The sequence below is a fragment of the Arachis hypogaea genome, chromosome 19 (genome assembly GCF_003086295.3).
Source record: "Arachis hypogaea cultivar Tifrunner chromosome 19, arahy.Tifrunner.gnm2.J5K5, whole genome shotgun sequence".
In the NCBI taxonomy this organism is placed as follows: Eukaryota; Viridiplantae; Streptophyta; class Magnoliopsida; order Fabales; family Fabaceae; genus Arachis; species Arachis hypogaea.
Window position 1 is genome coordinate 152,488,154 of NC_092054.1, and position 12,484 is coordinate 152,500,637.

The 12,484-nt window shown below is 39.1% G+C and overlaps 2 protein-coding genes and 1 long non-coding RNA gene across 4 annotated transcripts; all 3 read left to right on the forward strand.

Annotated features, from left to right (window-relative positions):
- The first annotated feature begins 536 nt into the window (after positions 1-536).
- LOC112779107 (uncharacterized) lies at positions 537-953 on the forward strand. The gene has a single exon (XM_025823360.1). It carries the CDS (start codon positions 537-539, stop codon positions 951-953), a length of 417 nt encoding a protein of 138 aa, XP_025679145.1.
- A 5,426-nt stretch (positions 954-6,379) lies between these two features.
- On the forward strand, positions 6,380-8,038 carry LOC112777180 (uncharacterized). Of its 2 annotated transcripts, XR_011877517.1 has the most exons (5): positions 6,380-6,584; positions 6,777-6,843; positions 7,132-7,260; positions 7,463-7,524; positions 7,638-8,038. It is a non-coding gene; the product is annotated as an uncharacterized lncRNA (long non-coding RNA). The 2 variants fall into 2 exon arrangements; XR_011877518.1 differs by lacking the exon at positions 6,380-6,584 and having other exon boundaries at positions 6,594-6,865.
- A 1,504-nt stretch (positions 8,039-9,542) lies between these two features.
- On the forward strand, positions 9,543-12,457 carry LOC112777067 (CDP-diacylglycerol--glycerol-3-phosphate 3-phosphatidyltransferase 2). Its single transcript, XM_025821348.3, has 7 exons — positions 9,543-10,169; positions 10,268-10,365; positions 10,452-10,502; positions 10,630-10,743; positions 11,503-11,559; positions 11,647-11,732; positions 11,936-12,457. The coding sequence occupies exons 1-7, from the start codon at positions 9,746-9,748 to the stop codon at positions 12,054-12,056; spliced, it is 951 nt and encodes a 316-aa protein (XP_025677133.1). The 5' UTR covers positions 9,543-9,745; the 3' UTR covers positions 12,057-12,457.
- The last annotated feature ends 27 nt before the right edge of the window (positions 12,458-12,484 follow it).

Here is a 12,484-nt window from a genome sequence, read left to right on the forward strand (position 1 = left end):
GACCACCACATCGGAGGGAAGGCCTTAGCCCGAAAGCTCGTCAGGGCCGGTTACTACTAGCCCTCAATGATGGCGGATTCCAAAGAGTTCGTGAAGAGATGCAGAAGATGCCAGGAGAACGCCAACTTCCACAAAGCCCCGGCAGCCGAACTGAGCCTACTGATGGCCTCCCGACCATTCTCACAATGGGGAGTCGACTTGTTAGGGCCTTTCCCAGTCGGACTTGGACAGGTCAAGTACCTAATTGTCGCCATCGACTATTATACAAAGTGGTAGAGGCCGAGCCGTTGGCCAGCATATCCTCGGCCAATTGTCGGAAGTTCATGTGGAGACAAATAATAGCCAGATTTGGAATCCTAGAGGTAGTCATCTCGGAAAATGGGACACAGTTTGCCGATAAGAAGTTCGGAGAATTTCTCGCCGGCTTGGGCATAAAGCAGAAGTTCTCGTCTTTTGAGCACCCTTAAACTAACGGCCAAGTCGAAGCAGCGAACAAGGTCATCCTACAAGGCCTCAAAAAGTGACTTGACCAGAAGATGGGAGCATGGGCAGACGAGTTAGCCTCGGTCCTCTGGTTCTATCACACAACTCAACAGTCATCTACCAGGAAGACGCCCTTCCGGCTCACCTATGGGGTGGACGCGATAATTCATGTGGAAATTGGGGAACCGAGCCCACGACTACTTTTGGGAGGAGCCGAAGAAGCCGTAGAAAAGGACTTAGTGGATGAAACTAGAGAGATGACCCACTTGTCAGAGACGGCGATGAAACAAAGGATGGCCCTACGTTACAACGCCAAGGTACTCAAAAGAGATTTTGAGCCCAGCAACCTAGTCTTACGACGCAACGACGTCGGACTCCCGACACCAGGGGAAGAAAAGTTGGCGACAAATTGGGAAGGTCCATACAGGGTGAAGGAGGTGCTCGGCAACGGTGCCTATAAGTTGGAATGACTAGACGGCAGGGAAGTTTCCAGAACCTGGAACGCGAGAAACCTAAGAAGATTCTATTCCTAGAAGCCGAGACACACCCAGTGAGCAAACAATTTGCCGGTTTAACCGGTTTAGTAAGACCCGTGCTACTTTATGTTTAGATTGCTCCCCATTGGTTGTTTATATGAATGACAATTTGCTACACTGATTGCTTCCCCTTGTTTCAAACTTCTCATTTCAAATTTTAATACGCTGTTCGAAATTGTTCAAATTATTTTGCCAAGTAAAGGTAACCAATTCCATAGCGACACGGCATCCCGGGACTGATCACTCAGGGAACCAACGAAGTCGCAAAGACTACAACAAACGGCTGCTCAGTAAAGACAAGTTTCAAACACTTAAGTGAAAAAGCCATGATCTGACTTCATTAATTGCCAACGAAACGGTAAACAAATGGTAAGAAAATACCAAGCGAGTTAATTCCCAACGAAACGGTAAACAAACGGTAAGCAAATACCAAGCGAGTAAATTACCGGCAAAATGGTCAACAAGTAAATTGTTATCTACCGACAAAAAGGCAAACGAGTTCGCTAGAACTACTCAAGTGCTCAAAGATCTACATATTACAAAAATCCAAACAAAATACAACAACTGAGATTACATTACTTATTCGGAATATCAACATTCTTGCCATCCTTGATGGCCTTGAAAACGCTAACAGCTGAGGTGTCGAAGTCGGGAGCCAGAAGCTTCACTTGAGCCTTGATAGCCTCCTAAGTCGCCAAGATGGCACCCTTACCCTGCTTCACGGTCTCTTTATACTTCTTCTTCAACTCAGCAGTTTCAGCCTTGGCCGCGGTCGCTGACGAGAGGGCCTTATCGCGCCCCTTCTCTAGCTTTGTCACCCGACCTTGAGTAGAGCTAAGCGGACTCTCCAGGGTAAGCTCCCACTCGGTAAGCCGCGCCACCGCTTCGTCAGAAGTCTTGAACTTCTCCTTGGAAGCAGCCAATTGAGTCTGTAGTGACTTCACCTCAACTTTGTACTTCTCATTGGTGCTGACATAAGATTGAAGCTTGTTTTCAAGACTCTGAGCTCCCGCCAAGACGGGCTCTGCCTTCCTCACTATAGCGTCGACCCAGAGCAAGGGACGGTACACCCACTTGGCTTGAAAAGCAAGATCCCCACCAAGGAAGAAGTCCTCTGTGCCAGGTAGGAGTTGGGAATCGATAAAGCTACTGGCATCAAAGTTCTTCTCCATCACCGTGAGGACCCCCTCAGGGCTGGAGGACGGTTTTCTTTTCCTCGGGTTCTCGACGACGATAACCTCAAGACCTCCTCCCTCCGTTTCAACTTCTGGTCGGGGACTCGGACCAGAGCTGGTCCCAGCCACCTCTCTTTGTGTGGGCTGGGACTGTGCGTCGGCCTCAACGGCGGAAGGATGCGGCACTTCGTTGGTACGAGTGGCAGAGTCATCATCGCTACCCCCAGGGAGAAAAGTATTGAACAAAGCATCAAGCCCAACCTTTTCGCCAACCATTGATACTGTGATAAAATACGAAAGCCTGTTAGTAGGAAAGAGAGTTAAGGAAATGTATAAATAAATGAGTTTGAGCACTCGACCAAACGACCACCCACCTATATAACTCCTAGCCATGTCTCGATCACCCATAAGGAGATGGGGGTTAACATGGTTCTTACCAAAGATAGCCAACACAACGTCGGCAACCCTCTTATTCTCGGGAGACAACCCTTTATATGTCACTTTTGTGAAGGCATTGGCCCCGCCCCGAAACTCCAATAGGTCGGGATGCAGTGTTTCCCCTCCAAGGTCAGCCAGAAGGGGTGCCGACCTACGGCAGGGCGAACATTAAAGTATCTATCTTTGAAGCCATGATAGGAATCCTCGAACAGACCAAAGATTCTCCGGCCCTGGGCTGACTGAAACGACATGAATCCCTTCTTGGCTTTTTCCTCCTTTGAAGGGTTTGTTAAGACAAAGAGAAATAAGAAGACCTCCACTGAGGCCGGTAGCTCTAAAAACTCGCAGACCATCTCGAAACAACGGATAGAGGCCCAGCTGTTCGGATGCAGTTGGGACGGCACCATGTCACACCGGTTTAGCAGCGCCATTTGAAAGGGGGAAAAGGGTAGGCGGACCCCCAAGTTAGTGAACATTGCTTTATACACCCAGATCCAATCGGTGACCCGGGGAGTGTGTAGGTTTAGGTGGAATATCCGTTCATGATCGGCAGGGACGAAAACCCGTAGTTGGCTTCCTCGTCGCCCCCTCCACAGAGATACTCGGCTTGTCAGAACTCTGTAAGTTCCTCTACGGTCATTTGGTTGGGGGTTTCCTTCAAGTCCGAGGTCACCCAGACGTGTCGGTCATAGGGCGCTCTCGCAACGGGAACTCTCATGATAGGACGCTGGGGCATACCTACAGTGGAGGAACCACTCAGAGTCAGTCTAAGAGGTCGGGAAACCAGTACTAACACCAGAGACTACAGTTTGCCTACCCAAGGTCTACAGTGAATCAAAGCCTAAATCTACAGTAAAAACGAAGCCTAAACACCAAAAACCTAGAATGGTTACCCTCCTAATGCCTATCTAGCACTGAAACTATTCAAGCATTCAACAAAACGCACAGTACACATGCATGAGCAAAATGCAGAAAAACAACACAAAATGCGAAGGCAGAATGAAAAAAGAAAGAAAAAGGAAACTTACCGAAAGAGTGGTGATCGAAGAAGAACTGGGAAAATCTCAGGAAGGTAGACAGCGTAGAAATAGACTCAAAGTAAAGAGCTTCAGGAGGGATGAGAGGAAATGATGGAAATGATGGAAACATAATTGACAGAGGGAAGTTAGAAATGTGAAGGATAAAGGGAAACTAAAGTGAAAACTAATGCATAGGAAGCGCAAAAGACAAGGACAAAGTAGACTTTTCGCATAGAGTTTAAATCAATCATCAAGAGCATTAAATGCTCGGTGCAAAAGTCGAGGCGATGCAGAATACCCCTTCGAGGCAACAAGCCTCCCTCGCACGTTGGGGGCACGCCCTTATCGCAACGTACGACCAACCAGCCAATCGACGAGGTTATCGAAGGCTGCAAAATGCGCCACCCACGATGCTCATCACCCTAATTGGCGCGTTGGGGGCACTGTTCCGGCCCGGCCCACATAAGGCAGCACCCCGACCCGACGAAGCACTACGAAGCGATCCGACAAGTATGCTTGGACTACAACCCGGACACCTATTCCCTGAGCCAACCATGCGACAGTTGTGGAGAGAAAACTTCCGGGAAAGAGACCTCTCCTGTGGGACCCGCCCTACTGACAGGGTATATATGGGGAGGGCCCTATCCCTCCCCATGGTACGTCACTACCTCATTTACTCCCACTGCCATTTGTACCATTTCTGTCTTGAGCGTCGGAGTGTTATTGCAGGTGGCACCCCCCTTCACACCGCAGCAGCTCGGGAGGTCGTGAAGTCTCCGCCCTCATCCACTGGACCCAGATCCAAGATGGTTCCTACCAACACATCCCTAGAGCATCATCGACCCGTCCGGAACCCGAGGTACCGAACATTTGTTATTCTTTAACGGCAAATATTGTCAAATAAAATAGTATAAGAAATTAGAAAGAAATGTATTTACCAGTTCAGGAAATACTAATTTATTTTTCAATAGAATAAATTATATATTGAATAACAAAAGTTGTTATTGGTTTCTCTTCATACTAATTAATAACGATGGTATTTCGGTACACCATGTTACCAAGAAATATTAATCAATCTAATAAATTTTATAATGACATAAGTCTATAAGTTTAAAAATTTAAAAATTTTATCATAAAATGTGAAATTTTAAGTTTTAACAAGGAATAATGTTGATCATATTATTTTGTGATTTTCAAAAATAAATACGATACCAACAAATAAAATTGTTTCAGATAAATTTTAACAAAGACAAAAGTTCATAAGTATTGCTATGAATAATGAGAAATTAATCTAATTCTACGGATTTCTTAATTCAGCAGGCCAAAGACTAATCTACCACATCTTTATGCTCTATTTATTAAGGGTCTGCTGCTAATCAATGAATTGTTACACACACAAGATGAAATTCGAATTTCAAATACTTACTTAAGCAGACAAATGAGATGACCATTCAAGTAATCCAAATTGATTAAGACAAATACTAATTATTTTTAATATTTTAAGTAATAAAACATTTATAATAATAATTACTATATATAATTTTTGTTTAAGATTTTAATAAAAAAAATATATAATTTTATGTATTATCCCGTATAGGGCACGGAAACATACACTAGTAAATTTATAAAATTGGGATACAAAATTCTAAAAAATTCACCGATAAACTCATTAAAGTCAAGAGCTACAAAATTTAAAATTAGATAACATATATCATATTAAATATCACATCATTCAAAGTGGTTCTAAAGTTACACTCCAGACTCATAGTAGTCTCTAAAATGAATAGTTATCCATATTCATCCTTGAAGTTGCACTCTGAGACTTAGATTCGTCCTTCCGGCACATTCTATCCATCTGACGCCACTGAAAAGCTGATCTGAACTTCTCCATGACATACTGGTCAGGTAACGACTAGCTGACGTGGATTAGTAAATTTTTATGGTGCAATCTGGTCCTTAAATCAAAGTTAAAACCCTAATCCCCAAATTTGATCATCATTCTCTGCAGTAATCCCTCCCTTTCTATTCTCTTTTCCATCTTCAAATTAGACGAAATGGGATATGTAGAAGACTATTCAAGAACAAATACTATAAATTAGACGAAATAGTAATAAGTACGGTTTCACTAGACAATGCTTGGTGTTTTTGACTTGTTTTAATTGTTCGGTTAGTTTGAGGATCCATCTGCTTACAAGGACAAAGTGATTGCCACGGACTTGCCTACTTTTCCTAGAGCTGCAATAGGGTAGATTGTGTTCACTGCTAGTGATGCAGAAGCATGGCATGCAAAAGAAAAGAGTGTCATGGTAGTATGAAAATAATCCCCCTTGTTCGAATTTTTTGTGATTAGTAGATCATCCGTTATTGTTAAATGAGTGATTATTAGCTGATCCAGTGTTACATTGTTGAAAGGTGAGGACAGAAACAAGTGCAGAAGATGTTGATGGTATGCATGCAGCTACTGGGATCTTGACAGAAAGAGATGGTTTGACATCTCATGATGCTGTTATAGCCCGCAAATGGAGAAAGTGTTGTGTGCTCTCAATATTCCTTGGTTATCATTAAATGAAAAATGTGCTCTCAATATTCCTTGGTTATCATTAAATGAAAAATGTGCTCTCAATATTCCTCAATAAATAAATATATATATATATATATATATATATATATATATATATATATATATATATATATATATATATATATATAAGAATTGTATGATTCTCTATTTCCAGTTTTTTTTGCCTCAAACAAGAGGATAAAGGTTGTGAGGTTGATGATAGTAGTCATTACACCAGAACAGAGAAAAGCCGCAATTGACCTGTTGCTATCTTATTAGAGATCAGATTTTGAGGGAATCTTCCACGCAATGGACGGTCTTCTAGTAACAATCCGATTGTTAGATCCTCCACTTCATGAGTTTATTCCCAAGGGTGAGTTGCATCACATTGTCAGGGAACTAATTTCGGAGACAGGAATCAATGAAAGAAGAAATCTTCTCTAGGATTAAAAAACTATCAAAAGTGAATCCCATGCTTAGTTTCCGAGGCTGCAGGTTTGCATTCCCCTAGTTTATGGATTGATTCACAGCATTCATATGTGATTATTGAATTTTCTATCAACAGGTGAGGAATATCATACCCTGAATTAACTGAGATGCATTTTCCTGCAATCTTTGAGGCTGCAGTTTCAGTGAGTAACCTTGGCATTAAAGGTCTGCTGGAAATAATGGTTCCACTTGTCGATACACCTCAAGCATGATCTTTATTCAACCTCATTTATTCCCTTGCTGCTTTTTTGCTTCACTTTTTGCTCTATATATACCATTAATCATAAAAATTATGTCATAGCTTTACCATACATTATTTGAGCCAAAGCTTCATAGTCTTTTTAGTTTTTTCTAAACAGTATATACCAAGTACAACTACATTAGCTTCTTGTCTTGGTTATTTATAATCTTTCCTCTTTTATCCTCGGCAGGAATTGAAGCACCAAGTGAGTTTAATAAGAAATGTTGATGGGAAAGTGTTTTCTGAGACGAGTTCCTCTCTAAGCTATAAAGTAGGAACCATGATCGATGTCCCTAGAGCTACTCTGATTGCAGATGAGGTATAACTTAAATCCTCTCTTATTTATCAACTCAAAGAACCACATTTAGATTCTAATTTTACATATTACTAATTTCAAATATGATAAAGCCATAAAGAATGACAATAGGCTCCACCATTTTGTTTAGGCTAAAACAATTGAAGTGTCATTATATTCTTTTTTGGTTTTTCACACTTCAAAATTTTATTATCTGTTCATATAGATTGCAGAGGAAGCATAATTCTTTTCATTTGGAACCAATGACCTTACCTAAATGACATTAAGGTACAGTAGAGATGATTTTGGCAAATTTGTTTCTATTTATCTGTCAACCGGTATTATTTATAGTATCTATTCTTGAATAGTCTTTTATATATCCCATTTCGTCTAATTTGAAGATGGAAAAGGAAAGAGAAGTGAAGAGAGGGATTACTGTAGAGAATAATGATCAAATTTGGGGATTAGGATTTTTAACTTTGATTTAGGGACCAAATTACACCATAAAAGTTTACTCATCCACGTCAGCTAGCCATTACCTGGCCAACCTGTCATGGAGGAGTTCGGATTAGCTTTTCGGTGGCGCTAGATGGGCAGAATGTGCTGGAAGGATGAATCTGAGTCCCAAAGTGCAACTTCAAAGACGAATATGAGTAATTATTAATTTCAGGAACTACGAGTCTCGAGTGTAACTTCCGGAACCACTTTGAGACTTAACTTCATATTAAACTATTCATTAATAGTATTTAAAGAGATATGAATAAATTCATGTATGATGAGTTATGTTTTTTTGGGACTAAAATTAAAAGTGATATCGGTTCCGTTAAGTTCTCTAAGGCTACGTTTGTTTTTAAGAACATGACAGGACAAGACATTGAAAACAGGACAGGACAAGACACTGATGGACAGAGACACAAAATTTTGTGTTCTTGTATTCTGTTTGGTGATAAACTAGAACAAATTATGAAAATTCAATTTATTCTCATGTTTTTTCATTCAAAAAAATTGAAATGAAAAATATAACAATAAAAAATATAATTATAAAAAATTAACAAGAATAATGAAAGAAAAAATAAAAAATAAGTTGTGTCCCTTGTTAGTATCTCCGTATCCTTCCTGTCAGGATGGATACAAAATACACTAATTCAGTGTCTCTGGACACATTGTCTATGTCCATGTCTCCTCTGCCAAACACGATTTTGTGTCTCAGTGTCCCTGTCTCAGTGTCCTGTCTTTGGAAACAAACGCAATTTAAGATATTGATCAAATCTAGTCGAACCAAAAACGATTTGGTTTGGTCAATTTTTTTTTAAACTAAAATGAATTAATTGTTGTAAAATATGAAGTCTAAATATTCGCTAAATTAAAATAGCATATTAGTATAATACGTTACATTCAAATCCAATACTTAAGTAAAGACTTAAACATAAATTAAATACAATAAACTAAATTTCAACAAACACCATCTTTAACAAGACAACAACGAACTAAGAAAAACACTTTAAAATACTTTATTTTGGTTCTGTTTGGTTCGATTTAGTTTAGATAGGTCAATCAAAATCAAATTGCACGAATCAAATTTAGCTTCATTTCAGTTGTTGCAATTTTTTTATTTGATTTAGCTGTAAAATTTGGTTGATTTTTTTTTTTTTTTACCAAAGATAGGAAACTCGAACTCGCAATCTCTTAATTGAGTGGTTTCATGACATGGTATTAGAGTTCTAAATCCAAAAAATTAGTTGATTCGATTCTTAACATTATAGTTAAAATACTCGAGATATTTTTGGACTGATCACTACCATAGATCCAATTTGAAAATGAGGCTATATTAATATATTTTTTTTATAACTTAATCTGTTAAATAATAAATTTACTTAAATTTTTTACTGATTTACAAAACTATTATACATATTAAAAGTTACTATTATGATCTATATATTTTATTTTATAGATATAAGTAATATGGACAATTTATTTTATAATTGCTAACGATCTATCGTTCAAATAATATAATTTCTTTATTTTTACTTAAAAATTTTAGATTTGAATCTCGTTTTTAACTAAAAAAAAGATAATATGGATAATTTATTTTATAGCTGCTCATTGTTTATTATTTGATATAATTCATTTAATTATAATTTATTAAAAATTAATCTGTCACAAATCTAAATTATATTTAAGAGTCTGTCTGTCAACTAATAAATTATTATTACACAAAAAAATATTTAAACTCCTGACATTTTTAGTCACCAAAAAAAAACTCCTGACATTTTTGCAACAAATTAGTTGACTGTATAAACTAAATTGGTTTATTTATAATTTTTTTAATAAATGAATTATAGGAGTGTGTATGGGCCTTGAGAGAGAGAGAGAGAGAGGAAAGGTAAAGTGAAGGAAAAGTGCATGAGATGATTTGATTCCATTCGATTGCAGGAGTACTACCGTTCCTACCACAAAGTAGGAATTAAATTGAATTGAATTGAATTTGGAAAAAGAGGGGCAGCGATTCATGACACCCCTCAAACTCACCGCAACAGCTTCTTCTTTCTACGTCCGCACAACCGCATCCGCCCCCAAACCCAAACCCTTCTTCTTACGCACATGGCCCTCCACTACTTCTTCTACTACTAAAACAACCACCGTTTTCTATCATCAACGCACTGGGCGCACGATAACACCCTGCGCCAACATCATGCTTCCCCCTTCCCAAGGCTCCACACGCAAATCCGTCTCTTTCGCCCCTCACAACAACAACTCCTTCTCCCGATGCATCTCTTCCGACACCGCCAAGGATCCCGACACTCGTGGGCCTGGGCCTGGGCCTGGGCCCGGGACCGGCCCATTACCATCGCACTCAGAGCCTTCCAAACTGCTCACCTTGCCAACAATGCTAACTCTAGGTCGCGTGGCTTCCGTGCCTGTTCTTGTTGCTAGTAAGTTTGAAATTCCCATTTCTCCTTTGATTGGTAATGTTGTGACCTAATTCTTTGTTCATGTGTAATTAATTTAATTAATGTTGTTATTGGTTCAGCTTTCTATGTTGATGCTCCGTGGGGACCAGCTGCCACCACAAGCATTTTCATTGCCGCAGCTGTCACCGATTGGCTCGATGGCTATCTCGCTCGCAAGGTAAACTACACTTCGCAACTCATTCAATTTTTTCGAGTTATATGTTTTTTTTTTTTTTGGTTTAATTTTATAAATTTGCAACGCAGATGAAGCTGAAATCTTCATTTGGTGCATTTTTGGATCCGGTAGCTGACAAGGTACTCCAGTTAATTTGGGTTAATTTGAGCTTGTTGATACATATAAATGCAATTTTATTTCTGTCGTTTGATATGTGTCTGGTTATTCTCTTCTGTTTTGTGAATGTTAATTTTCTGTTGAATGCAGCTTATGGTTGCTGCTACATTGCTCTTATTATGTAGCAAACCTTTGGATGTTGCTGCGTTTAGTCAAGCGCCGTGGCTTCTCACGGTACCTTCAATTGCCATCATTGGCAGAGAGGTAATCCACACTTAATGTCCTGCTTCAGCTACTTCTGAGGCATTTGCAAGTGTTACTTGGAAATGTTTTACTCTCATGGAAGTTATTGATTGCCGAACTTATGCATCTTAACAGTTTTTCATTTTACGATGTTAGTTTGCAAGATACATGTAAACAGTCTCACTGTAGACATGATACATGATAGGGTGCAATGACGTCATTTGATCTATATAGCCGACCCTATCTAGTGGGATAATGCTTTGTTGTTGTTGTTGTTGACGTTAGTTTGCAAGATGTGATTCAGTTTTTTGTTTGCTGATAGTTTGTATGTAACTGGAGTTCTTATAACAATCATGGAATCTGGCCATATGTTTTGTATTATAGAATAAGTGAAAGTAAAGCTTAGGGTACATATAATTCTCTTGAATCCGTTGGAAATCCAATGCATTGTTATATGTGAGCATTGTGATCAAGTTTGTCTCTGAAGGGTGAGTTCAGATTTTCAATTCACCACGGTTAGACTTACCTATGACTCTGGTGGATGGAAGCAGTAATGGTGTCTGATCATGTCCAAATTTGTTGGTGGTGTGCAAAAACATGTAAATACTTTAGCAAGTTTATGATGTATGTTGTTGCTAATGAAAATCTTGTTTGTTTAACCAAGATTCAAATTACTCATACTTTAACCTGTCAACGCATTTCATTTTTGAGGCATCATATCTTGCTTAATTTACTGGCTCTGTCTTGTCTTACCGTATACTCTTGCAACTTGTGAAACAGATAACCATGTCTGCAGTCAGGGAATGGGCTGCTTCCCAGGATACTAAGCTTTTAGAGGTTTGTTTTAACCCCCTCTTTAATTGAATGATTGTTTGATATTGGTTGAAGTTTTTGGCTTACATTATAAAACTTCAAAAATAATAGGCTGTTGCAGTAAATAATTTGGGGAAGTGGAAAACAGCCACACAGATGACAGCATTAACCATCCTACTTGCTACCCGAGGCTGGAGGTATTGATTCCTTTCAATTTTGAAGATGCTCTAATTCTAATTAAATTTATCATGAAAAGGGGGAAAATGATGCTAAAACTTATCCATAGATGTTAGATTTATACTATTTTGAAAAATGTCTATAGGCTTTCATTTTGTATCCCCTCAAAATTTCAGTTCAAGCTCTCTCTCTCTTACTGGTTTGATTTTCTCTGCCTTTTCAGCGATGGAGGTGCTGCCCTTGTAGTTGGCTCTGGTGTTGGTTTGCTCTATACTTCAGCGGGCCTTGCTGTATGGTCGTTGGTTGTGTATATGCGGAAAATATGGAAGGTATTGATGAGGTAGTATGCTTGTTCCTCCATGAATCCACATTCAATCACTTCTTATTCGGATTTGGCTCTCTAATAGAGTAATTTCTTGACTACTAATGTCTTGGAAGGGGGATACATCTTTAGTGGCATATAAATGTAATTTGTCAACTCCACATGGCGCCATTTTTTCTATTCCTAATATTGTCTCTTATTGTCTCTTACCTTTAAACGGGGGTAAGAAAAGAGGGCCATAAGTATAAGTAGACGCTATCACACCCATTTGGAATCTCCTAACTAGAACTATGGAGTCTCCTAAAGTTTGTGACCAGGGAAATTTCACCACTAGGAATTTTGTATGATCATAGCTGACTTTAAATTTATTTGGGTTTATTGCTCAACGATATTTAAATAAAAGGTCTTATATTTTTATTTTAACGCATGATTTTGTTCATGTGCATTGCC